At 38.1% G+C, this 27926-nt stretch overlaps 1 protein-coding gene across 1 annotated transcript; it reads right to left on the bottom strand.

Annotated features, from left to right (window-relative positions):
* Nucleotides 1-565: 565 nt before the first annotated feature.
* On the bottom strand, nucleotides 566-23342 carry cmah (cytidine monophospho-N-acetylneuraminic acid hydroxylase). Its single transcript, XM_053344232.1, has 15 exons — nucleotides 23239-23342; nucleotides 10131-10341; nucleotides 9943-10034; nucleotides 8992-9101; nucleotides 8625-8815; nucleotides 8328-8408; nucleotides 8140-8206; nucleotides 6438-6519; nucleotides 6207-6344; nucleotides 5703-5838; nucleotides 5340-5483; nucleotides 3661-3835; nucleotides 2183-2299; nucleotides 1742-1857; nucleotides 566-1517 (listed from the first exon to the last, which is right to left on the bottom strand). Exons 2-15 carry the CDS (start codon nucleotides 10334-10336, stop codon nucleotides 1379-1381), a joined length of 1794 nt encoding a protein of 597 aa, XP_053200207.1. The 5' UTR covers nucleotides 10337-10341; nucleotides 23239-23342; the 3' UTR covers nucleotides 566-1378.
* Between the last annotated feature and the right edge of the window lie 4584 nt (nucleotides 23343-27926).

Raw genomic sequence — 27926 nt, 5'->3', positions numbered from 1 at the left:
GTGCCAAATCACAATAAAGTCAAGGCACTTTACACATAGAGAAGGTTCTAAACCGAACTCTTAAGAGATGACTGATTAAACTAGAGAAAGACAAGGAATGACTTTGTGCTTCTTGATAATAAATACTGCCAGAACAAGACCCAACATTCCCAGATGAGCAAACAGTTGGCAACAATGGCAAGAAAAAGCTCCCTTTTAACAGGAAAGCTCAGGCAGAACCAGACTCAGAATGGGTGGCCATCTACCTCGACCGGTTGAGGTTGAGAGGAGAGAGAATCACAATGAAAATCAACAATGAATCAATCCATGGCTTTTGGTTGGGGTTGTGATTGCACACACACATGCATGCAGTCATTCTCTAGCATGCACCCTTGCTTGCTCGTTCCAGATTCCAGGAGATTGGATCTAATTTTCAGATGTCAGGGAGCCTCTATCTATATGCGGGAGACTCCCTGAACTTCCGGGAGAGTTGAGATGTCTTCATTATCACCCTAAACTACTGGTCATACCAGACCAAATAAATCTGTAGTGACAAATGTGTGTTTAAACCGAAGTGTTTTTTATTGCCATGAATTCAACTGTTCATTTGTTGGAGAAATCATTTTACTTTTTATTTTATTTCAAAGGTTACATAGTCTGGCTTTATCCCTTATCCTTCAACATATTTAACATACAAGGACTGTGACTGGGGTCCATGGGGATCCCAAGAATGATCTACTGTAAGACACAACAATCATAGCACAATTTCAATGTTAACTTAGTCCTTCCAAAACATTATTAGTTATGTAGTTAATGTCACCTGAGAAAAAAAACAACATCATTATTTTAGGTTACAGTTAATTTTCATATTATGTAAAACGAAAATAAACATTTCATATACCAACAGCAGCTTTTATCCCCTTACACTTTCAAAATTACTGACAGAGTGCCCCTACCCCCTGATAATGTGTGATACTTCATATTAAAATAAAATTAATTAAAACATAAAGCAATTAAATGAGGTGTTTAGGAACAAATTGCTGACAAAGTTGTGAAAAACTGGAATGGCAGAATGAGGCACTTGTGCCATGTGATAAAAAGAAGGTTCAACTACATTAGTACACAATAATAATGTACATTGATACCACATTGACATTTGTTCTGATAGATTACATAATGCAATTATTTACATCAAGCAAGTCTCAAGAGTCTGTAAACTGATTTTTATACCATATAGATATGAATGGAAAATCATTTATAGTGTCTGGACTGGACAGACTTGTTTCATCATGTTTTCCTTCTGTTGACTTTTAGTGGTTTCACCACCATGCAAACTTCTAACAACAAAACAGATCATTAGTCACGATCTTACTTCACCTTCATAAATAAATACCCACATTCATGCCACTGCACAGGAGCTCAACTCCTCTCGCTCATTCTGCAGTGTGTCATTATTCTGGATGGGAGGCACCTGCTGCAGAAACTGGTCCCAGTCTGGCCTTTGAACTGGTAACTCTGTCTGGAAGTGGTTCCAGAACCTGGAGACGGACAGGACAGAGTTTAATTTTAGGACATTGAGGGTGGACAATATGCTCCAGTATGCCACAACAAAATGTATAAGCTTCCTAAAAGTACAATATATGGCAAAGTTGTTGTACTGGATTGCATTTGATTACATGTGTTCCTAATAAAATGCTCGCTGAGTGTACATCTCATTACATGTGATATGATTTTGACATAGGAGATGTTAAAGTGTGAGTACTTGTGGTGATAGACGTCCGGGTTTCGGGTTATGCGATTCTGGAATCCGATGTACAAATCATCCCAGAGACGACCGTGCACCACTATGTATCTCATCACTCCAATCCTGTTTTTGATCTAAAACGAGCAAATGAAAAACCGTCAGCATTTCTGTTCTGGGAGATAACAAAACATGATGGTGTGTGCATGTGATTCTTTCCATGACTGTTTTCACAACTTCCTTGAGTAAGTGAGTCTGCCTGTAAACAGTTAGCTAGTTTTATTTCTAGTAGAAACAGACAGAAACCAACATCTGAAACTACACATCATGCTTGGACCTTAACAATTCAACTTGAACTGCTCTTGTGTCTTTTAATATAATAATCATTTCATAATCTCAAATATGTCTAATAGCTTTATCCGCTGTTGTCTAACAATTGCTAGGTGATCCACAATGACTCACCTCTACGTAGGAGTGCTCTCTGTCTGGCCTTTTGGTGGGGAACGACAAGTCCAAGAAGTCCACCAAGTAGTCGTAGCCTTTACTGACGGATTCAAAGTTGTCGTCTGTCTCAATGACCTTGAGTACACATGTTGGGACATTTACATTTCATTTAAGAATATATCCACTAAAAACAAAGCTGACAACTGAGAGGAAAAAGTGTCAGTTTACAGAACCGGAGTTAATTGATAAAAAGCTTGATACCCTAAAGGAGCAGACTAAAGCTTTTGAAAATCTAAAAACCAAGCCCAGGAGATGCACTCAAAGCCAGAAGAAAAGGAAAGAGGCAATAAGGAAACAGAGCGGAGTTAGCATGACCACAACCCACACCTATCCTTTCATTGTGTGCAGACATTCTGCTATGACATGAGTAAACTGAGCAGGCGCTTTATAAATGCTTGGTGTCCCAATAGAATGAATTGTTCACTGTTCATTTTCTAAATTAAGTTGCTTTATTTTTATATTTGTGCTCTCAATTAAAATTGAACTATATTAAAGACACATTTTTGGGGTTGCTGTGGCTCAAGAGTAGATGTTGTCCACCAATCGGAAGATTGGGGGTTTGAGTTGTCCTTGAGCAAGACGCTTAACTCTCAGTTGCTCCTGGTGGCTATGCCAACGGTGTATGAATGTGTATGAATGGGGGAATGTGACATGTAGTGTAAAAGCGCTTTGAGTGGTCAAAAAGACTAGAACAGCGACATAAGTACAGTCCATTTACCATTTACACAGCACTAGTTTAACCAGTTTTATTTTACACGTTACATGTGTTTCAGAGGTGATTTTTTTCCCAGGAAGAAATCTCTTCAGTTCCTTGAAAAATATTCTTATATTTGTTTCTTCAGTGAGAAGAACAGATACCAATCCAGAAATTGGTTCACTTTCTCAAGAGTTGTTACTAAACCTGCATTATTTAGCCAAGGTCTCTCTGTTTGCCATAACTGATTAGGGCAGACTTGGAATGTGTCCCAACCTTGACCTCTGACTCTACTACAAGATGTACGCTACATAGCTCCAGTAGTCGGGTGTCTTTTTTTCCATGCTGGAATGCGGATAAAAAATCATTAGCTGCTATCTGCCCGTTGAAAAGCAGAAAGCATGTGCTTATCTCTGTCACTGAATTGTTGAAGTGACCCTTTACAATTGTGTCGCATTTTAACCAAACCACACCTGGTAAGTTTGCCTATTTTGACAAGCAGAAAGAACATTAGTGACAGGAAATGAGGGGAGAGAAGGGATCATGACGTGCAACAAAGGTCTCCAACTGGAACCAAGCTTGCAGTATGGTGATTACAGCTTCCATTCTAACACTCTTAATTAGAAGAAAGCAGAAGAACAAGGTGTCATTGTGCCACTTAACCAAGGAAAGTTTAAGCATAAGATGAGCCAAAAAAAGATGTAGAAAAATAGAGAATATCTTGCTTATTAAGGATATTTACCCGCACTACAAGGTTGTAGTTTTGAAAGCCTGCCCAGTTGTAATAAAACTGGATCCAGCTTTGGTGTTTAAATATCTCATTGCTGATGGCACTGTTCAGTTCATCCACATACAAGTCAAACTCCCAACTGTCCTTGTAGATTTTTGCATGAGTCGGGGGACTGGTAATGCCCTCACTATGTTTGGTAGTGTAGTAAGAAAATATTCACATAAACATATAATAGATCGTAGACCTTTTTTTTTTAACAGCAGACATTTTTTCTATGGGTGAAGCAAAACACAAACAGGTGATTAAACAGGCAGGGACAAAACATACACATACACACATGTCTACAGTACAAACAATGACATAATGAAGATACCAAAACTTTAGATAAACAGAGAATTTTGTCAGTTTGGTGCATTTGTGTGTGTAAAAGAGGAGATGGGTATTTAAGTTGTTGGTGTGGGTGTATATGCATGTGTGCAAAAATGGAGTGAGATGGGGAAGTTTGGGAGACGGGTCCTTCCATTTACTGCCATCATACATCTGACCTAGCTGTACCAATAGACATATTTAACATGTCACAGTAGGGAAAAAGCAGATGTATCTGCACTTGTCATTGTGCATGCTGGTTCTCTGCCTTACTGGAATTGATCCATCATTATGGTATCAGTTTCCTGTGCTTTTCCTACAAGTTAAAACATCTACAGTGAAAGAAGTCTGTAGTAACATTGTAAGTTAATTGACCCTTTGCTGAGACCCGCTCCTTGATTTACTTTTGATAAGCATCTCGCTTTCCATGCTGGTAAGGCACCTAAGAAGCTTACAGTGATAACACTGGCAGATTTGCTAAAACAGTTGACAGAACTAGAAGTTTTTTTACTGTATCTAATTAGCTGATCAGAGATCTAACTCTTTGATATGGTTTAAAATGCTGTCCCCAGCTAACTGTCATTTAAAATGAGAAAAATTGTAAAAGGCTCAATGATGTGCACTTTGGACTTGTAAATACCACTATCTTGACATTACTACTGCACTGTAGGTAGTAAGATAGTAAGCTGAACATACTCATTTTTTCAGGTCATGATTGAGAAGGAAAACACTGTTTAATCTGTTTCCTCACAATTTTGCCATTGTGGTTTAGTTTTGGAAAGGCTAAAAGACTAAAAAGACCACTCTGCAATCTGTATCGTGAAATAGTAGAACCTCATGCACATTGCGTCAACGTGGAAAATGTGGAAAAAACTCATAGCTTGACAGGTTTGCTGTTCCTAGTCATTGGTACTGACTTACAATTAGCTTAGTCATCGTTCAGGGGAGGAGTCTAGCAAAAGTCAGTTGCTAAGATCCAGGAATGCAATGACGATGATGTAGCCCAGTGATTCCCAACCGGGCGGGCACAACCCCCTCAGGGGGGTGCCAAACATCCACTGGGGGTCATGAAGCCCTCTTGATTTTAGGGGGTGTAATAATTTTAATGTGTTAAATATATGGCGTGATGTGAACATCCCTCCTGCAGTATACACAGAGGTTAGCTAGCAATGTAAAGCAGTGGAGAGTTGATACAACAAGTAAATTCATTACGTTGCTGTAAGTGCAATAAGAGCTTTGTGAGTAAAAAGCCAAAGTTTGCAATGTTAAAAATATGGGTCCCTCAAGAACACACACAAACACACACAGTTTGACATGTTATCTACCTGTTGGCAGGGTCTCTCAGAGCGAGGCCGAGGTCCAGTACAGCGCCTGGCTTGGGCGTCCATGTCTTGATTTCTGGTGCAGTCTTATTAATGAGTGCATTGAGGTCCTCTGCACTGTTTTTAGTGTTTGTGTCCTTGATGTATCTTTATACAGAAATACACAAACACAGACAAATCAGGACCCAAGAATACCACTAAGCCAGATTTGCATATGTAATTAATGTTTAGCAGTTACAGTTACTCATTGGCTATACTAATTTAACTAGATGAACAACAAATTAGATCTAATCACACCAGCTGTGTCAACTGTGAAATCAGAAATATGTCACAAATCAAGACCAACTCCCTCTTCACAAACTCTACCTGTCTGATGGATGAGCCTCTACAAAGTAGCCAGCGAACGGGCAGTAGATCCTTGGCTGCAGGGATTTCACCAGCAGTGCTTTGTAGTTCAGCAGCTTCTTTCTTTCATTCTTGATAAACTCTGCCTTCCAGGTATCTGGATAAAGGTTAACACAATTATCCTCATGTCAGCAGTGTAATACACAAATATTCCTGACCACTGAACACATTTTACAGGATGATTTTCAGTACATTTAAGTACACTCAAAGGAGGACTTTCATTTAGAGTAGAGTAGAGGTAGAAGTACAGTAATCAATTAAAGTACAATAAGCGGACAAACTAATACATGTAAAAAGGCATTATTTAAGCATGACACTGGTGAAAGCTACACTGAGAAAAAAATATGACTCTCAAGGATCCTTTACACCCTAAAATAACAGTTTTGTAAAAGCATGATGTATCTTAATTATTCAAAAGTAATCATACAATGAGATAAACATGTTAACTACTGATGTGAGCCTCACCTATGTATTTCCCTCCATAGAAGGTCATGGGGAATCCAGATGCCCCTCCGGCAAAGTCACTCATCATCAAGTCCACATTCTGTGGTAATCTGCCACCATTTGGCCTGGTGCAGTCCACAGTGTTCAGGATCATGTGACCTGAAATCAGAATCAATCATAGTTATTTTTTACTCAGTAGGGCTAAGTGTAGTGATGATACGTAAAATAGAACGATCATTAAAAAGCATGCACCTTTATACTCCACAATAATGCAAGTGTCCATTTCAGGATGTACACCATCCATCAGGATCATGAATCTCAGGTATTCATCAATCTGTTGGAGACCAAGAGACAGTGTGTGGCTGATGACATAATTACAATAGTGTACACTTATTTTGTCAGATTCAAGCAGTGTACTTGTTTATGGCATTTAAATGAATAGACTTGAGAAATGAGCAGGTCTCTCTGGTGTAGTTCCCAAAAGCTTTTGTTCTTACCTACAACTTACATACATACTTATATACAAGTCAAATTTTGTTAGGTTGGGTGATTTTGTATCACATATTAATTACAGTGTTCCTTAAGGAAGCATTTTGGGTCCAATTCTATTTTCTTTAAACAGTAAGCTCTCCCTCTGGCCAACATTATTAGACAGGATAATGTCAAATGTCATGTTACGAAGATGACACTAGACTATATATATCTGTATTGCCAGGTAACCCCAGCTCTTTAAATGCTCTTTTTACCTGTATGATATATTAATATTTGGATGAGTAACAAGAGATGAGATGGACAGCAGGTAAAACAGTCATCATTTTCTAGTAACCTGATTTCTTAACAACTATGTAAACAAGAAACCTGGTTTCTGTAATTTGGGTAGGGGATAAGAGAAACCGGATTTCTCCTTGAGATGTATTTTCACAAGTATTCATGTGCATGAAAAAGACTAAGGACAGGGAAAGCACAGCACTTTGTCGCTGGATAAAAGGAGAGATCATTACATGGAGTGATATATTTTTTAAATATTTTCATCCAAAGCCCGACTAAAACTGAAACTAGAAACAAAGCCTGTAGAAGTCTAAATAAGTCCATTTTCACTGCTGAATATTTGAGTACTTCTCAATGCTCTGTAAGGCTTCAACACACACACACACACACACACACACACACACACACACACACACACACCCCAAAGGCTAGTCAAAAGGCAGCTTCTTGTATCACTAACTAATTAGAATCAATAAGGAGGTGTGAACAAAATCCAGTTAGTGATTTATATGTATACCTAACTTGAGGAACCGGTTTTCTCTGAGTAACTTGGCAAACTTAATAACAACAATATGTGCAAACAGACTGAGAAAGACTGCTTCAATTCAAAGTTTGATTGCCTGTCTATCGGAATAAGGCACATGATCATGTACATATCAGGAAGTGGTTTTAGACTTTGCCCACACTTACTGTCACTCTTCTTATTCAGAGTTCATTCACATTCAAAAATTGATGACATTCTGCCACAGCTCACGTCACCGCAACGTCCTTCTGCTCGTCTATAAAGGTCTACATAATCTTGCACCTTCCTATATCAGTGATTGCCTTTCATTTTATCTCCCAACCAGAAGTCTCAGATCTGATTTCTTATTTTAAACATTCATTATATCTCCCAAAATATATCTTACTTTCCACAAGCAGCAAACTCTTTTTCTATTTTTTAGAAATAAACTAAAGACCTGTCTTTTTACTCTGGTTTTTACTTTGGTTTAACCCAACCTTTTCAACGTTTAAATTCAGGCTTTTGGTTATATAAAATGTTCCCCTGTTGGTTTTATAAGTATTGTTTTTAATGTTTTACTGTTGTTTTTTTGTCATACATCTTATGCATTGTTATTTCCCTTTTTCTTTTTCTTTTGTAATGTTTTTGCTGCCCTTGGACCTGATATAAGCAACAGTGGCTTACATTTTGCCAGACACCGAAAGGAACGACGTTGATATTGCTCAGCTTGACTTGGCTTTGCTCCAAATACCTGTTACATTAGGACAGAGAGAAGGGAGATGTGAATAAAGATCAACTTCAAACATGTAAAATTTTTCAGTTTTAAAATAATAAATATAATGGCCCAAATTGAGCTCCATGATTGGACTCACCAAAAGACTGGTCTGGATGTGTCACCAACATAAATGGGGATATCTGGTCTCCTCTCTGACAAGACTTTGAGTGTGGGATAACTGGAATGGATACAGGACAAGTTAGAGCAGGACATAATGCATTCTATTCAAAAGCACTGTCAACATTTTTGTCAGTTAACCTTATCTCTTTTTTGAATGATGATCTAGTCAGCACTTCCTTCGAAGCAGACGAAACTGATAAGCCTTCAGTCGCCAATGTGCAGTCAAGGATGTTTTAGCACAATTTAACCACAACCTCCCATTGACAGAGTTTACCTGAGGTGGTCTGAGTGCATATGGCTGATGTAGATTAGATCTGCTGAACAGAGTCTGTCCATGGCGTCTGCAGGAGGCTCATGGAGAAGCCACCAGCCTCTGGCAAAAGCGGGACCCTTCAGCCACGGGTCGAACATGAACCGCTTCTCTCCGAGCTGCAGTTCCATGCAGGCGTGGGTTATGTACGTCACCTGGGAGGGAAGTTCACAATTTTACAGTTGTCAGATCTAGCAGGACTTCCCAAATGATAATAGCAATACACAGTGCACAATTACAATTGATGTCCAGACCACATGCACAGTCTTATGGTGTATGTATGTTTCAAGGTGTAAACTAGGTGAACTAATGTGTATGGGAGGTTACATACTTTCACTTCGCCTTCCTGCAACTCCATAGGTTCCCGAGGGTCAGACAGCCAGGGGTCGATGGGGCTCAACTCGACCAACTGAAGCCCCCCATCATCCAACATCTCCACCTCTGTGTGGGTTTACAGAAGTCAGGTACATTGTTCTGAATGTTTTTGAGTCACGGTTCTACTTTTTCTTTTACAGAATTAATCAATCAATAATGAACACTCCTTTAGTCCTTAAATCATATATAACAGCTTTTAATAAACTAAAACTCCTTTAAGACACACTTCTCAATCAAAAACAGGTATAGGCTTTTATTCCAACTTTCTGACCACCTTTAAAAATGATAGCTTATGAGAAGGATTTCCTTTTGAATCAATACATAATTTACACAATTATGGCAACTTCCTACTATGAGAGTGGTTCTTTAATACAATTTTATTTCACATATTGGCAATTTCTGCATTCCTTGGCTCTATTTCCCCTTCTATTTTTAAGTGGGCTCAGTTAGATGAGGGTGGTGTCACAATCACAATTTTGCCATTTTTAAAAAGCATTTTCCTCTTTTTCTCTTTATTTGCTGCAACAGAAAAAAAGCTCTAATACATTTCTGTTGTGTATACAAATTAAAATGTTTACCCTAACCCACAAGATAACTTCTGGTATCCAAACCTTTTTTATTTTTGTTTTTTGGAAAGGTTAAAAATGATGCCTCGACATGTGGAGAAATCCAAAGCCTGGCAGTGCCTATGTATGATCACCACAGTAGTGAGTCTAACATCCAAAAGGTCTAACCGCTGACCTGTGTTGGACCTATTTTTACGGATGTTCTAATATTTCAGCAGTTACTTTGGTGAGTATAATGTTATTAAATGTGATCAAACTGATGGAACAAATAACCCGATATTGGTCTCGTTTCATACAATACCAATGACTAGGGGAGAATATGAAATATGCAAAACACTTACCGAGCTCGTCCTGCAAGAAGCTGTCTGGCGGGTTGACATATTTCATGGTTGACACATTTAGCTTCCAGTTGTGTTTAGTACATTTAACAACACTGGGGGAACAAAAGATCGGTCAGTTGTATTATTTTCTAATATACAGTACATGAAATATAAATGAATACCTGCAGTCTGTTCTTGACATATCTCACCTGCCATCCAAGTCTTCAATGTCTTTGATGAATAACCCTCCCTGATGTCTGCATTGGTTTTTGCATGCCCTGAAGTCATCGTTGCTCTTGTATATGATGTAACATTTATTGTCACCTGGGCTTTTCTTGAAATTGATGCCCTCTTTGAGTGAGCTGACCGCTGCAGCATCCAGTGATAGCACCACCTTCGTACTCTGAGATGTCATTTCACCTAAACATTGGACACCAGAGAATTAGAAAACTGAACTTAAATAGAAATCAAATTATGAAGGTTAGTGCAGAACCATCCTCTCAGAGGTGCTTTTGCAGGTAAAAATCAAGATAATTAACTAAATAGATCAATAAAAATCCAATACATTTAATGACTTATACAAACAGGCAACGTGCACCAGGAGTTACATACATATACATTTTTTATACTTTAATAGGGGCAACATATCCTGGTGGAGATACAACTCATAAAATCCAAACTATACAAAATATTTTAAAAATGATTTGTGTAAATGTTCACTAGGTGCAAATGAGATAACTAGTAACATCAAAGTAAATAAAAAGACTCATTTTCACATCTCATTTTTCACTCCTGCCTGTTTAAGAGTTAACATTTAGATAGATACATACTGTAGATAAAATACATACTTCATTTTATATTTCTAGACTTTTTATTTCTAGAGAACCCTATTAAACTAAATTGAAATGTATTTTTATGAATAAATAGTTTGGGATAACAGAAAAGAAAAATAGTAATGCCTCCCAACAAACATTACAATATACTGTAGCAGGAAGTCCCAAAAAGTATAGGCTGAAGCTATACAATACACTACCTGACTGACAGTTCAATTATGTGAGCACATCTAAAACAACAAGATGAACCGGTAGCTTCTCCTCCATTTGACCTTTACCTCCTAATACTGATTGTGCCAAACATCATAAAACCTGGGTAACCAGAGTGAGAGTCACGCAAATGCCATGTCTATCATCAGTATGTCAGTCTATCCATTCAGGGCTGTTTTCATTTGTGGTTCATTTAAGATGTGTGGTCTGATCCCCGTCTCCTCCAGTCCACGTGTTAATGTATGTATACATAACATGTAGTGTAAAAGCACTACATGTTACAGATGACATCATTTGTAATTTATCTTTCACAAATATATTTTGTGTTTATGTTTCCTTTAGATTTTGATGCTATTATATTGAAAATTCACAATTATACACACACACACACACACACACACACACACACACACACATAAAATTTCAGGCTTGTAGAACCTGATAATGTAATAACCCCCAATAATGTAATAATAACCCCTCATAATGTAATAATAACCCCTCATAATGTAATAATAACCCCTCATAATGTAATAATAACCCCTCATAATGTAATAATAACCCCTCATAACTGAATAAAAAATGCTGATACCGTAATAACTTCCTGGTAATGTATAAATAATAAAGTCCCAATAATGTAACAATCTCTGTACCAATGATGTAATGAATTATTACATTAACAGGAGGTTATTACATTATTGGGTTAACCTTATTTTTACAGAACCTAATCATTTAATAATTCCCCATATTGTAATAACATTACATTTTTTATTGATTTATGAGGGTTTTTTTACATTGTTGGGAAATAATTACACTATCAGGTTGTACAAGTCTTAAAGAATGTAATTTATGTGGGTTTCAAAATGGGTCAAATTTGATTTGAACAGTATGTAACGGTTAAAAGTTTACAATCTTCTGTAACTGGAAAAAAAAGGCTATTGAGGATAATAAACTGCACCTGATCAGCCAGTTATAGACTCCTCCCCATGTTTGATCAGACACTAGCCTTAGGTGTTTTATGGACACTGAGACAGCAACATAGTCACCAGCATATGAGTTTGTCCTCTCTTTTCAACCCTGTCTCCTATAATCACACTTAATACTACTTAAGTGTTGCAGTTGTGGAAAAAAAACATAATTGCTACCTGGTTATTTTCTTTGCACAACAATCTTTTTGAGCCACACACAAAGGGTGTGGTAGATAAGTGCTGCTGACACTGTTTTAACTTTTAAATCCTGGCTTAAAACATATTTAGACTTGCCTTATTATCTATCAACAACCCCGCCTCCTCCTAGAAATTACAACACAGATACAATTAACCTGTTTTTGCAATGATGTTGCTGTGTGTGGTTAGGCTCAGGCAACCGAAGCATGCTGGCTCAAGTTACTAAAAGTTAATGGTGTAGCTTACATTTTAAAAAACATGTGTTTCATGTTACTACAGACTTTTTCCATGATCTTTCCTTAGCCTTAACAAAGTGCCACCAGTGTCTACTCACAACCACGAAAGGTTTAATATTGGTGTAGGTTCTTCTAGTGGATGTTGTCCTGCAAGATCTGATTGGTGATACTTTCTCTCTGAACATTTCACTCATATAACATAACACTTTTGAAACTTTCCAAATATGTTGATGAATGATGATTTTGCTTTCATTTGAAATTTGCACCACTTTTTTTTTTTAACCAAAAGTAAGACTGAATGCTTCTGATAATGTCAAATGGTGTAACCACAAAAGAATGATGAATATTGAATCATTTTCACTTTCCATACAAAATCTTTGTAAAATGATTTGTGGAAATGTTCACTAGGTGCAAATGAGATAACTAGTAACATCAAAGTAAATAAAAAGACTCATTTTCACATCTCATTTTTTCACTTTTTTCACTCCTACCTGTTTAAAAGTTAACATTTAAATAGATACATAGATACAATACATACTTGACTTTATATTTCTAGAGAACTTCAGTTTATTAAACTAAATTGAAATGTGTTTTTTAGGAAAAATAGTAATGCCTCCCAACAAATATTACAATATACTGTAGCAGTAGCAACTTAAAGAGGGAGCTGCTGACAGTTTTCTACTGCTGTTCCATTGAGAGTCTGCATCTCTTTGTGGTTCACCAGCTGCACCATGGCACACAAGAAGACACTTCAAAGGGTCATCAAAACTTCCCAAAAAATCATCAGCCACCCTCTCCCCTCCCTGGAGGACCTCTACAACACTCGCTGTCTTAAGAGGGCAAGCAGCACACACCCAGGACACCATGTCTTTAAGCTGCTGCCATCTGACAGGAGGCTTTGAAATCATGCACAAACAGACTGAGAGACGTTTTTTTTAGCAGGGCAATAACCATACTAAATGCAAACATAAACTTATTTACTGACTTATCTATATCGCACTAACCCTAACCTTGTTAAAGATTTATCTTATATTATCAGGAAGTCAAATATAGGTTACTGGTAGTGCACCTGCTCTTTTTACAATACACTACCCGACCGACAATTAAATTAGCAACGTGCACCAGGAGTTACATACATATACATTTTTTATACCTTAATAGGGGCAACATATCCTGGTGGAGATATAACTCATAACATCCAAAATATACAAAATATTTTAAAAATGATTTGTGTAAATGTTCACTAGGTGCAAATGAGATAACTAGTAACATCAAAGTAAATAAAAAGACTCATTTTCACATCTCATTTTTCACTCCTGCCTGTTTAAGAGTTATCATTTAGATAGATACATACTGTAGATAAAATACATACTTCATTTTATATTTCTAGACTTTTTATTTCTAGAGAACCCTATTAAACTAAATTGGAATGTATTTTTATGAATAAATAGTTTGGGATAACAGAAAAGAAAAATAGTTATGCCTCCCAACAAACATTACAATATACTGTAGCAGGAAGTCCAAAAAGTATAGGCTGAAGCTATACAATACACTACCTGACTGACAGTTCAATTATGTGAGCACATCTAAAACAACAAGAAGAACTGGTAGCTTGTCCTCCATTTGACCTTTACCTCCTAATACTGATTGTGCCAAACTTCATAAAACCTGAGTAACCAGAGTGAGAGTCACGCAAATGCCATGTCTATCATCAGTATGTCAGTCTATCCATTCAGGGCTGTTTTCATTTGTGGTTCATTTAAGATTTGTGGTCTGATCCCCGTCTCCTCCAGTCCACGTGTTAATGTATGTGTACATAACATGTAGTGTAAAAGCACTACATGTTACAGATGACATCATTTGTAATTATCTTTAATGCTATTGGGTTTTTTTAATGTTTGATTGTATTTTTCTGTCTCTACACCTGTGATGCTCTTTTATGCCGTCTCTGCACTTTATGCTCCTAATGTAAATAAAAAGCTACACAAACACCATTCCCCTGTGCCTTACACACGCTGGCATATTCTTTCACATTACCAAACTCATCCTGCAAAAAACTGTCTGGTGGCTTCACATATTTCACTGTTGACACGTTAAATGCGTTATCCTAAAATGAAGACATAATCACTGCCTGATTATATTCTTTGGAAATGCAGTCTTTTTGAAGATGTGGTTGAGGTGAATGTTTCACAAACAGAGCTTAGGACTATAATACCACTGTCTGGGATTTGCATCCTATCTTATTTCCAAGGAAATATTACAGTATGAATGATGGACAGCGACCAAAGCAGCTCTGTTGTAACATCAGCGACGATTCAATTACTTTGCTTGACATAATGTATTTTTAAAATCAGGTCAGGCTTACAGGCTTAGGTTACACATATCCAAGTAATGTGATAATAATAACTAATAAGTACATCCAGACATGTGCTACTGTTTGTTCACACAAAAGTATGTTAAACAGTAGTACACAATGAGTATGAGTAGTATAACAATTTCCAGAAAGGTGTACCTGCAGTCTGCACAAACTCATCTCCTAATGTCACATAAAATTATGATCTCTTTAACATTCTTTATAATAAATGTCATAATGGTGAAAGAAATAGACTGAATCTGGGATGAAAACATTTTTCCTTGCTCCTCACCTGTGATTTTGGTGTTCTTCAGTCTTTATAGAAAACAAGAGGAACAGAAAAGTACCTCACGATATTTGGAGGCAGCATAGATCCTCAGATTCACAGCTGAAGACATGAAGACAGCTCATTCACTCTTTGATTACTTTAATAGGACTAACATTTAAAAAAACTTCACAGTGCGAAGGCTCTATTGTATCGGTAGGTAAAGCTCTGCGTTTTGTTCTTCCAAAACAAACACATTTTTGGCGACCTAAACATGCAGGAAAATTTGCAAATGCATCAGACCTGTTGAAAAATGTGATATTTTATGGGTCCCAGAAATGGATGTGGCAAAACTGGCTCTATGGCGCCCCCTAAAACCTTATTTTAATGTCAAGATGGTCAGGAAGTGGCTTTGTAGCTTCCTCATATTTCAGCCTGAAAGCAAGTTTCTCACAGTTAATGTCTGAAAGTTAACAACCCCATACTGAATGTGCTATGAGGAAGCTAACTTATACTAAATATACAGTAATGTATAAAAGCTGACACTGGCTGAAGTTGAGTTACTAAACTTGTAGCATAGTTTGCTTTAGAAAATGTTAACCTGGTCCAAGTTTTAATGAAATGTGTTGTAAATTAAATATGTCCACTTTTTTATTGTAGGAGATGTGATGTTGATATTGATGTGGGAATTTTAGCCTGCTTAGCTATCTTTAAACCTTACAGTGTTAATGTGGAGGCCACACCAATGACCAATGAAGGCACACTGGTATTGAGAAAAGCTATTGTGAAAAACAGCCCCAGACCATCATGCTTCCTCCTCCATATTTGACAGTTAATGTCACACACTGAGGAACCATCCTTTCGCCTACTGGACGGTGTACAAAACTCCTGCGTGATGAACAGAATATTTTAAATATTGATTCATCAGTGCATAACACCTTCTTCCAGTCTTCAGTAGTCCATTGGTGGTGTTTCATGGCCCAGGCAAGCGTCTTCTTATTCTTCTGACATCTTAGCAATCTCTTTCTTGCTGCAACTCCACCTGTCAAACTGCAATTCCAAGTCTTCTCTTCACAGTTGAAACTGAGACTTGCTTACTAAGACCACTATGAAACTGTGCTTGAAGCTGTTGTCCTGTGAACCAACTATCATGCAAGCTGTGACTCTCACTTGTCAGTTGTCTTCTGACTCTATTGTGGCTTTGGGTCTGCCAGACCTCTTCCTGTCAGAGGATGGTGAAGGAAACTGTACTCACTGACATCTGACTTTCTTCACAGTTTCTCTGTAGGAAAGACCTACATTTACCTTACCTTTGTACCATTTCAAGCTATTCATTGGACTTGAACTGCTTGAATTTCAATAAAAAACTGGAAATATTAGGGTGTTCGAAAACTTTTGACCGGTGAGTGTAGTATTGCAGTTGCTGCATTAATTCCGGTTAAAAGCATGCTTGTAGTTTCTGAATAGCTCCCCAAACACTGGGACATACAACATCACCAACACAGGCTTCTGTTTGACCCAGAATCTTACTTCAAATGCAAACACATGCAAATCATCATTGTTAATGTCACCTCAGCTGTAGGCTACTTTCTATACGTGCTATTCTAACCAGTGGTGTAGTGGGGATTTTTTGAGTGGTGTGGGACACTATGTTTATGAGTCATCCAAAAAAAGAAAGAAAGAAAAAGAAACGTAGGCAGACACACACACACACACACACACACACACACACACGCATACACACACACACACACACACACACACACACACACACAAGGCCGTAGCCAGGGTTGTTCAAATACAGTAGAAGGCTGTTTTGGTGATTGATTTGATATGACTGCTGAAGGTCAGATCTGAGTCTATCAGCACGCCTAGGTAAAAAAAAGACCACAATTTATAAATGAGGTCAAAATAATCCATGATGTATTCACACCACTTTCTTGTTGTGTATTTCTCAGTCATGGTCACTCTTGTGGTACAGTTCTTTCTTCCAATTTTGCAACTTAAATCATCTCCTATTTCAATATTCTACAAATTCCATGGTTGTATATTTAAAAATTAGAACTGCAATATATTATTTTCTTTGTTTGTCCTTAAAAATGGGTTAGGGTTAGGGAGAAAAGGGCTCATCCAATGAATGAACAGCTTGCAAAAATCGGGTCAAGTCCAATTCACAAATGTAGACAACATATTTCTGGCGATTTTCAAGTCCCAGTTCACATCTACTGCAGTGAATAAAACCCTAACCCGACTTAAAAATCTCCAGTAATATGCTGTGTACAGTATATTTGTGAGTGTGTGATGAATCTGCTGACGCCCCTCACCTAAGGTGAGTAGGTAGATGGGTTTTTTTTTTTAAAGTTTGGCTCTTGTTTGCTTTTTCTTCACTTTGGCATTTAATGTCATGAGTCATTTCATGAGTTATAAAATAACTTGGTCCAGTTATTGAATGAACGATGCTCCTCTGTGTTGGATATAATGGCCTACTTGGATTAATGAGTCATTCCACAATTTTAGGCGGAAATGTAAAAAGACACCAAACTAGAGGTCTAATCTCCCTGGACATTCTACCCTCATCCTTGTTTTTATATTGTGTTAATTCATTTGGCTTCACTATTGTAGCCAGGATCAAATCTTTTGTAAAAAAAGTTTTGATAGCCAGTTGACATTTATTGGTGAAGCCTCTTAACCTTTCTACAAACACAAAGCCTGTATGACTCATTTCAATCAGGTCTTATTACACCACACTTAATAGTAGGGGTTTGACGATACACTCAGCTGAGCTCACGAGACGAGACATGATTGATGATTTTAACTATATTTTTAAGAAAACTTCAGTGAGGAAATAAATGACCTTCTTTTATTTGAAATTCACAAAATGGAAATTGAATTGAAATGTTTTAACTAATCATCTTGTAATGAATTTGTTTAGTTCTACTTTCTAAATATATAATGATCATATGCAGTATGCAGCATTGTAAAAGGTTTCCTCATATAGATATTTTATAGATGGATCATTTTGGTATTTATGGAAATAACAACCATAAATACAAAAGTTTGATACAATCACAAATACTAAAAAGTAAATTATAAAGAGTAGAAACAATTATAATATATAAATATAAATTAAATAAAGAATCTAATTATCAAATTATATCATATTGCTAATAAAACACAGAAATAAAAGTAAATTACAAATCATACATATTTATGTGATACAAATCCTGTATCACATAAATACACAAGTAGAACAAAATATAAATTGTGTTATAATTTGGTAGTGTGACTCATTTTACTTTTGGCATCATTAGGCTTCCATAGCTGCGCTAGATTCCTCCGCTCCTCCTATCTCAGGCTCTCAGTGTAGAGACCTGAGGTTAACCTGCTCCTCTCCTCATCTCATACTTCTGACTGAGATCTTTTCAGCAGGTAGAAGCTGTAACAAAGTTAATGATCCACACGTGACTTTATAAAAAAAGACATGACGTGCGAATGAGCGATAGAAAACCGAGCGTCTTTTTTTGTGGTGCGCCCGTTAATTATAGCTTAATCTCGTCACACCCCTACTTAATAGAGCTGGTTCTTCTTGAAGAGTTGTGGCTGCTGTGGATGGATGGAATGCCTATTGTTAATGTCACCTCAGCTGTAGGCTACTTTCTATACGTGCTATTCTAACCAGTGGTGTAGTGGGGATTTTTTGAGTGGTGTGGGACACTATGTTTATGAGTCATCCAAAAAAAGAAAGAAAGAAAAAGAAACGTAGGCAGACACACACACACACACACACACACACACACACACACACACACACACACACACACACACACACACACACAAATGCTTAAAGTGTGCCAGATATGGAAACTATAGCTAATCAGTCACAAAAATCAACATAACCAACGACAATTATAATGTGTGCTGTACTGCTGCTTTCTCATAACCACACACACAAACACACACACACACACACACACACACACACACACACAAATCATACCAATTTACAACAATACAATATGCTTTTGATTGGTTCTCATCCTACCTTGCTGATAGGAGCTTGAATTAGGATGGAGTAGGGTAATGTGGGACATTTTTTGCCATTCTGACTTGTGCATCAGATACATTATATCAACACCTAATATCATTATGAAATCCTCAAGATGTGTCCTTGTTTAATCAGAAGGTAATTTGTAGATGTTGTACTCAAAGGGAACATGACACTCCTTGTGCCAAATGATTTCAGAATTTGTGGATTTTCTAATGTGGGACAGTTTGCGCTGAAAATCTGGGACACTCGTTTTTATGCGTATGCATCATTTGATGCTCAAATACATCATAAACAACATTTAACAATTAAGAACATTTTTTTATTAATGCCAGATTTATATCAATAACATCGATTTTGTGTAAATTCTATGTCACTGACCTTTGAGTGGACTTCACAAGAGGTACTTTCTGTTTGACTATTTTCCTACCCCCATTTATGACACACAACAAGTCACATGATTTCTATTACATGACACCCCTGTTTGGATTCAACACCAATCATGTTCACTTTAATGTTGTAGAAAAAGAGATAAATGCACTGGAGCTTAGGTGTCCCACTACTCCTACTACTCCACCCTATTAAACATAGAGGGGTGGCCCAATTCCCGGTAAGCCGGACGATGACGTCATGAACAATCCACAGACCAGCTGTCAGTGTCACTAACAGGTCAATATTTAATCATACTGAGAAAATGACACGACTTCTAAATCAACAAGTAGTAATCTATAATGTATTTATACTGCTTTCTTGCTGTGCATTTCTCAGTCATGGTCACTCTTGTGGTCCAGTTCTTTCTTATCACTTCCAATGTTGCAACTTAAATCAGACTATTTCAGTATTCTACAACTTCCATGGTTGTGTATTTAAAAATTAGAACTGCAATATATTATTTTCTTTGTTTGTTCTTAAAATGTGCAATGGAGCATGCGGCCTGCTAGGAAAGGGAGGAATGGGCTCATCCAATGAATGAACAGTTTGCAATGGCCAATTTTCTTTCTGTTGATTTTCAAGTCGCAGTTCACATCTACGGCAGCGACTTAAAACATCTCCAGTAATATGCTGTTATGTATATTTGAGAATCTGTGACGAATCTCGTTTTGGCCGATCGTCCAAACCAATACTGTAAACGCATTGCCTGAAAACGAAGCTTTCTGAAACCTGGTCCCAGGGTGAAAACATTCGCAAATGCAGCCTTTGAGTGTTTGATGTTTGATGATGTCATCGCCACACCCCTCGAGCTTAGCCAAAGTCCTTCTAAGGCAAGTCGTCTCACTCGGCGGCAAAATTGGCCACGCCTCCGGGCAGCTATTTGGCCATAGGAAGACCAACCGGCTATCTAAATGAATAGGGAGAGAGCTGTATCTCCATTTTCCGAGGTCTAAGGGACATAAAAAACATATGTTTTGAAATCACGATGAAAATCAAACTATAATCGCTGAAAGGGTTTGATGGTTTGGTATCAAATTAACGTTTTAAAAGCCTTTTTCCTTACAGGCATCTTGGACTGCGCATGCGCAATACTTCACGACAGTCTTCATTTACGGCAGGCGCTGACAGCAAGACGTCATCTTACGCTCACAGCAGAGACAGGAGTTTGCTCACAGTCAACTTTCCCAGATCATGCCACAATTTTGGATAAAGCATTACAAAATATATGTACACAAAGTAGTATAAACTGCTGATCATGTGTTTTAAAATGTCTCTGTTGAAAATGACTTCCAAGTGTCGCAAAAAACGTGACCGCGTAGGACCAGCAAAATGATTGGAGCAACGGCACCAGAAGAGGCGGGACATGTGCAAACACCGGCCATCTTGCATTTCAATGGGAGATTTTTTCAGTGATATGTCTCCTCTTATTATAATGTCTCTGGCTTAGCCTTCCACCTCTTATATCCCTTTATGCGCATGCTCCGCCTCTTCCTCTCCGTTTTTGGTGAATTTCTGAAACTGAAACAGCGCCGCCTATAGGCCTGGAATATGAAGTAGCGTGTTGAGTCGTGTTGAGATGGATCCGTTTGTACGCAAATATTCTTGAAACGATGCCATGGAAACCGGAGGGGGGAAAGATCGTTTTGGTACGTGTGGACTTGGCCTAAGTGTACTTCATGTTGGATTGAGACATGACGAGATCCCGCAGTTACTGAGCACCAGCAGCATAACATCATGGTGATAGACCCCGGTGCAACTTTTTTTTTTGTGTGCCCCCACCCCTGCCCTAAACACAAGCGCATGCACACACACGCTTGGACACACACACACACACGAGAGAACTGGAGAGAACTGTTATTGTCACTATGTAGGCTAACATTAGGTGACTGGCCACACACTCATCCTGGACAGCAGCCGAAGCTCCATAGCAACACTTATCTAACAGCCTGCCCTGACCCGGGCTCAAACTACCACATCCTGATGATGTCTGCAAACTATCAAACATTCATATAGCGACACTAACAAAGCTACACAAAGATATCTTGCACAGTATGTCCATAAGCATAACCATCAAGAAAAACACGCCTCATTATACGCCATACAAAAACACAGCATCAATCACATCAATCAAAGTGCGGACGGATTCTTTAAATGTAACAAGCGGTCAACATTTAATTTTGCTGTTAATATATAAATATATATAATATCATGGATTCCATTTCTGAGATATGAAGAGCTGTGAGAAGCATCCCTGCTTTACCATCACTCTCCAGCCGCTTCAATAAAGCTGTCCTCCTGTTTTCATCACCACATAAATATACCAGTATGTCAAGTTTATCGGGTTTTTGTCAGCTCGAATGTCCTGGGATGCCTGCTGTTGGCGTTGTTGCAGACAGTTTGGAAATACACACTCTCACACACCGAGGTGAAGTTGGTTTGATAGGCTATTGGATATTCGGATATTCGACAGATATTCAAAATAAGGAACTGCCTTTTTTTTCAATACCTCCTAAGCCATGTGAGCCATGTGTGACCTAGTGAGTCCAAACCAATGCAGAATAGTTCTCCTATGTAGTACCAATCACACACACCTTTTTTTTTACACCCATTGTATGCACACTCTATTTTCATCTTGAGTGTAAGGTTTTGTTCTTTTATTACAGGAAGGTCTGAAGCAAAAATATAATTAACAAAACCAAGTTCTCTTTTAAAAATCATATAAACTATTCTGCATTGCTTTGGAGTCACTAGGTCACATGGCTTAGGAGGTATTGAAAAAAAAGACACAGTTCCTTATTTTGAATATCTGTCGAATATCCGAATATCCAATATCAAACCAACTTCACCTCGGTCTCACACACACGCACGCACCGACGCCCCGCACATCGGAAATGAATCCGCAACTGATATAAAGGCACAATATATTCGTATATAAAAAAAATACAAATAAATAAATAATATCGGCACTCTTCCCCTGTGCTTATGGTTGAGCTCATTCAAAGCACTTTACATTTTAATCTTTCATTTGCACTCTCTCCTTTTAATGGTTTTAAAGCTAATTATTATTTTTTGCTGCAATCTTATATTTAATGCTCTATTCTAGCATTTTATTTCTCTCTTTCTATTTTTCTGTACTTTGTTTTTAATATGGGGGGGGGGGGTAATTGTTTGTTTTAATGTTTCTCAAATTAGGCTACATGTTTTTCTGTTTTATGTAAAGTTTTATGTAAAGCACATTGAGTTGCCATTGTGTATGAAATGCGCTTTATAAATAAAACTGCCTTGCCTTGCGGGTGTTTTCATCATCAGACTATCTGTCAAATACCAACAGTCCAAACATAAAGGATATTCCATCTACCAACAGAAAAAACAGTAAGATGGAACCAGACAATGTTTGGCATCTTTGCGTTATAAACATGCAGCTATAAAAAAGGCTGCACCAGGTCCATAACTCAAAGAAAATTCAATTTAACGAGAAATGCAACATAGATAAGTGTGTAAGCTATAGCTTCACACCGGAAAGCAAAAAATAATTGTATGAACTTCATTAACTAAATTAACTAAAATTGGACGCAGAAGAACGCGTTCGTTTAAAATGAAATGACTGAGCGTTTATATTGATCTTTACATGTACAATATATAGAGGCGGTTTTTCTTTTGTTTCTTTTATTATTATTATTATTATTATTATTATTATTATTATTATTATTATTATTATTATCAGTGGTTACAGGTTATGTTTCTTTACAGAATAATTAACGTAAAATAGATCAGACTTACCTCCAAAATGATGTTACTGTAGGACAAGAGAAATGGATCTTTGGTTAATCCGTAGATGAGTCAAATGCAGTTGTGAAGTCAGGTGAAACTACTACAGAACATGCAGGAGTCGGTCTGTACAGAGTGTCGAAACGGTCCGGGCGTCAATCTACATAGGGGGGGGGACGACCGCCTTCAGTCACTCCCAGGGAGAGGATAACAGCCACTGTTAATCCATTATGGAAACAATTTGAATGAGTTTTTATTATATAGTATAGTAACCTATGCGTACTGTTGTACTGACGTTTATCATGACTTGCTATCATCTGTGCGACTTTGAGCCGATGATAACCCACCACATCCTGTGTGTGTGTGTGTGTGTGTGTGTATCCATTTATCTAATCTGGGGTTTTTTTTTACTTTTAGAAAACATAATAACAGGAAAGTTATGCAAGCACACATGCGGGGAAAGGTTCAACGTGCATGAATCAAGAATCAAAATGAATATAAATGACGAGTTAGATAGAAATAATAGAATAGAAAAAACCTTTTTATTGTCGTTATGTTAAACATATAATGAGATTACAGGTGCTCCATTTGTACTTTTAAAACAATAAAAAAAAACAAGACAACCAGATAAAAACATGACACTCACGCAGTAAAACAGATGACACAGTATAGGTATTGCACTTGATAAGATTAATAAGATCAAAAGAATTAAATAGAATAACATACAAAAAAAACACAAAACAGGAGAGATCAGAGCCGCTGCACAACCGCGCGCCGCACGTTCCAACTGCGCGCCGCCGCGCCGCCAATAAAGACATACAAACAAACAAATAAAAAAGCGAAACTTAATAATAGCAGTAAGAATTTAAAAAATGAGGCACATACGTAAACGGCAAAAATTCGATATGTCATGATACAATATAGTCATTCTGTGTCATTAATGTGTGAAATCTGTCCGTTATGGATGTATGATTCATGCGTGAAGGTTATTCATTACTAATAAAGATATTGGCGTGCATGCTATTCTTCCAATCACCATCGAAACATTTTACATTTTGTTAAATTGTTGGGTCACTCAGTCTGTGCGTCGTATCTACATGATTGACTTGTGTTATGTGGTAGTCAGCATACATGAAGACGCAGGACAAGCTGACAGAAGGAGCTGTGACTTATTTGTGTCGTGGAAACAGGAGCGATTTTAGACCTTTATTAGGGTAGCGATGGTTTGCATATCCATGTGATGAAGTACTGCAGGTATAAAGAGCAGGACAGCGTGCGTAAAAGTCGCGCGTAATAACAGCTGGTCTGCTGCAGTCTCTATTTCCTCTTTGGACAGCTGTTCAGATCGGTATGAGCAGATCATGCATATAAGAAAACAGCTGGTTCACCCATTTATGGCTCATTGTGGGAGTAAACATTAGGCTCGTTCGTGTGCACCCAGGTGACTGAGAGTATAAAACAGCTTAGCCTCCCCATGCCTCTCTGTAAGGTTGTAGAACCATGGTGAATGTTTTACCCTATAGATCAGCGAGGAACCATATATGGTAACTTCACTGACCTTGATTTGCAACATACATTTTTTTTTAAAGCCAAAAAGTCATGTATCCCCCAATAACTCTAGGGTTCTATAATAATACTAATTGTTAGGGAATTTTCCTTCATTAATATGCACTGGGTCAAACTAGGCTTTGCGGTCATAGCAAGGCCTCACCAAATGATAGGTTTAGACACTGTCTCCCTTTGAGATAGTGGTAAGCAGTGAGTCTGCTCCTTTTGGGGAAAACAGGAGGCATTCTGATAGTCAGGGGCGCAACTACCTACTTTCTGAGGGGTATGCAGATACATTGCAGGCGCCCCCCACCCGGCACCCCCGCCTGAATTTTTTTTAATGGTTATGTAACTCAGCTGTAATTTCAGTCACTTTATGTTATTGTATTAGTATTATTTGTGTTTGTATTATTTGTATGATTTGAGTGAAATGCCCCTTTCACATCACATTATGACAGTTTTAAGACAGTCATGAGATTTACGATAGTGCCCCTAGTGAGCATCGCGAGCTCAGATGTGTGTCCTGATTCTTTCTCTCCATCCTCACACCTGAATGACATGAACTTTGTGTTAAGGAGGTTTCAAAAATACAGCAAGCAGTCAAACCACATATAAAAATATGAAATTTTAATTGTAAATGATATACTTATTGGATATCAGTTACTGATTGGACGCTGCATCTGATCTGACTTATCAGATACATCACAACAGCACTGTAGTGTTATATCCGAGTGAAGACATTAAACTCAAGTGTATCACTCCCAAGTTCTATAATTTATCTGTTAAAAAAGATAACTGTCTGAACAACAAAATAACCACAAACCAGTTCCTTTATTTTTCTTGTCATGATCTGTTATATTGTAAATACTGATCAGACAACAGTAACCTGTTGTTTTACTAGTAGTAGCTTTAGCTAACCTGAATGTTTATAAGCCTCCTCTTGATACACTGACATAACTTACCTACTGTCTTTCAACCACTTTGAAAAGCTTTTTTTCATCCCTGCAAAATATTTCTCTTTCTCCCTCTTCCGTTTTCTGTTTTGTGCCCCCGAGAGCTTTATTTTCTGTCTCTCCATGTCATGAGGTCCCTGTCATCAAATGAAAACACTCCTGCTCTAGCGCGCGATGAGGCGCCCCTACTATCACGTCAACTTGCTGCTGAGAGTCACGTATACAAGTTGTGTGTGTCAGAAGAAAAGGCAAAGGGGAAGGGGGGTCAACTTGCGACTGCAGAGGCTGTGGTTGTGAGTCTCACTCTCAGCGGAAAAGCAAAGGGGGAGGGGGGCGGGGGATCAACTTGCGACCTATATACAGTCTATGCTTGCAACTGCAGAGGCTGTGAGCAGGTTGTGAATGAGTCTCACTCTCAGCGGAAAAGCAAAGGGGGGAGGGGGGCGGGGGATAGACTGACCTGTGATGATTATGATCCCAGGCCACACAACACAAACTGCTGCTTCCAAATAAATAATAATACATTTATAAAATTAATGCAGACCCGTTATAGCTACATGTAAGTTATTGGGTTATGTGAAAATGCAATAAATAAATAACTTTACACCTGCACTTTCATGTGGTGAAGCACTCCCTGATAGCAATCTAATCACCCAGAAAACATTTTTAATGCCAGTTGTAAAAAGGGTGAAAGTCTGTCAGATTACGTTAATTATTAGTATTTTTCATTTATTTTATTTTATTCATTTATATGATGACGGATGTGTGTAATTTACTTTGGTGTTTACATACTATATTTCATTTATTTATCTTATTTTTTGTGTGATGAAGGATTTGTGGGGAGGGGCACCAATAGTCGGTGCGCCCAGGGCGCAAAACTAGCCAGGACCGCCTCTGTGATCAATACATTATTTTTGGAGGTTTTATGGAAAGATAAAAACCAAAATCATTTACTTTAAAAATCTGTTCATAGGAACAAGGGTAGGATAGGAATACCAGATGGGTATTGATATTAGCTGGCTTACAATAGTGTATATCCACTACTCTGGGCACATAAGACACATCCTGCTTATGTAGGTAGTTGGAGGTGAGTGGCAGACAAGATGTTTCCCTTGCCTCCTTTTGGTATCGATCTAAATGTAATAAGCACATCAAAAGCCCTTTAATCCTGTTTTTGTGCAAAGTGGCCAAAGCAATTGATAGGCAGATACTGTGCGAGTTGGCACAGTATCTGCACGCAGAGTGTAGTGGGCCGGTCTGGACCAAAAATTACAGGGCCGAATTTTTGTCCCAGTCTAGGCTTGGATATCACGGGACTGTTTACAGCTCTATGTGATCAATTCATGACATGAATGGAAATAGGAGCGCACAGCTGCAACCAATGATTGCTCATCATGAGAATTATTCTATGAAACGCCTTTTTTTCAGACTGATGGAATAGTTATCATGTTGATATGAAGTGTTCAGACCGGGCCTTCTTCCATTTACGGCTCATTATGGGAGTGGAAATGAGGTGCGTGCACTTACGCCCTGTTTCATAAAGACTGAGCTGTATTAAACAGAGCAACATATAATACAGCTTTATAAATATGACGAAAAATAATGCATGTGTATAGTTGTGTATATTGTATATTCATGCGTCTGCATAAAACTTATTGCTTATTATTTGTGCACCTCTCTTTACACCCAGCACTCTCTGACTCCAGTTGCCTCTACTCCATTCAGGGAAAACAGTCAAACACATATCTGACCTCAGCTGCTATAGCAACACTATCAGCAGTGGCGCAAAAAGTGGGTATGCACTATATGTGGCGCATAGGGGCGCCACAATGGAGGGGGCGCCAAAGCGATGGGGGTAAAATTATTTCGAGTCGCATTTTCTGTATTTAACAGTGTTTGTGCATGTATAGTAAATGATATGATCAATAACAGAGGCTCCCCCCCCCCCCCCCCCCCTTTGCTTTTCCGCTGAGAGTGAGACTCACAACCACAGCCTCTGCAGTCGCAAGTTGACCCCCCTTCCCCTTTGCCTTTTCTTCTGACACACACAACTTTTTTTTGAGGACACGCTTTTCTTTTTTTGAGGACGGACTTCCCCCCCCCCCCCTTTTTTTTTTTTTTTGAGGGCGCTCGTGCGCCCCCAAGTAGATTGCGCCCTGGGCGGTTGCACATTGCCCATAGCAGAAACCGCCACTGATT

Source organism: Scomber japonicus, chromosome 23, assembly GCF_027409825.1.
Source record: "Scomber japonicus isolate fScoJap1 chromosome 23, fScoJap1.pri, whole genome shotgun sequence".
Taxonomy (NCBI): Eukaryota; Metazoa; Chordata; class Actinopteri; order Scombriformes; family Scombridae; genus Scomber; species Scomber japonicus.
The sequence above is the reverse complement of the archived record's forward strand: the minus strand, read 5'-3'. Positions and strand labels throughout refer to the sequence as shown.

Coding starts and splice junctions, on each gene's coding strand:
- cmah (XM_053344232.1), bottom strand. CDS start 10,336: ATGACATCTCAGAGTACGAAGGTGGTGCTATCACTGGATGCTGCAGCG. Junction 9,102..9,942: donor CTTCTTGCAGGACGAGCTCG/GTAAGTGTTTTG, acceptor AAACCCACACAG/AGGTGGAGATGTTGGATGAT. Junction 8,207..8,327: donor ACATCCAGACCAGTCTTTTG/GTGAGTCCAATC, acceptor CTAATGTAACAG/GTATTTGGAGCAAAGCCAAG.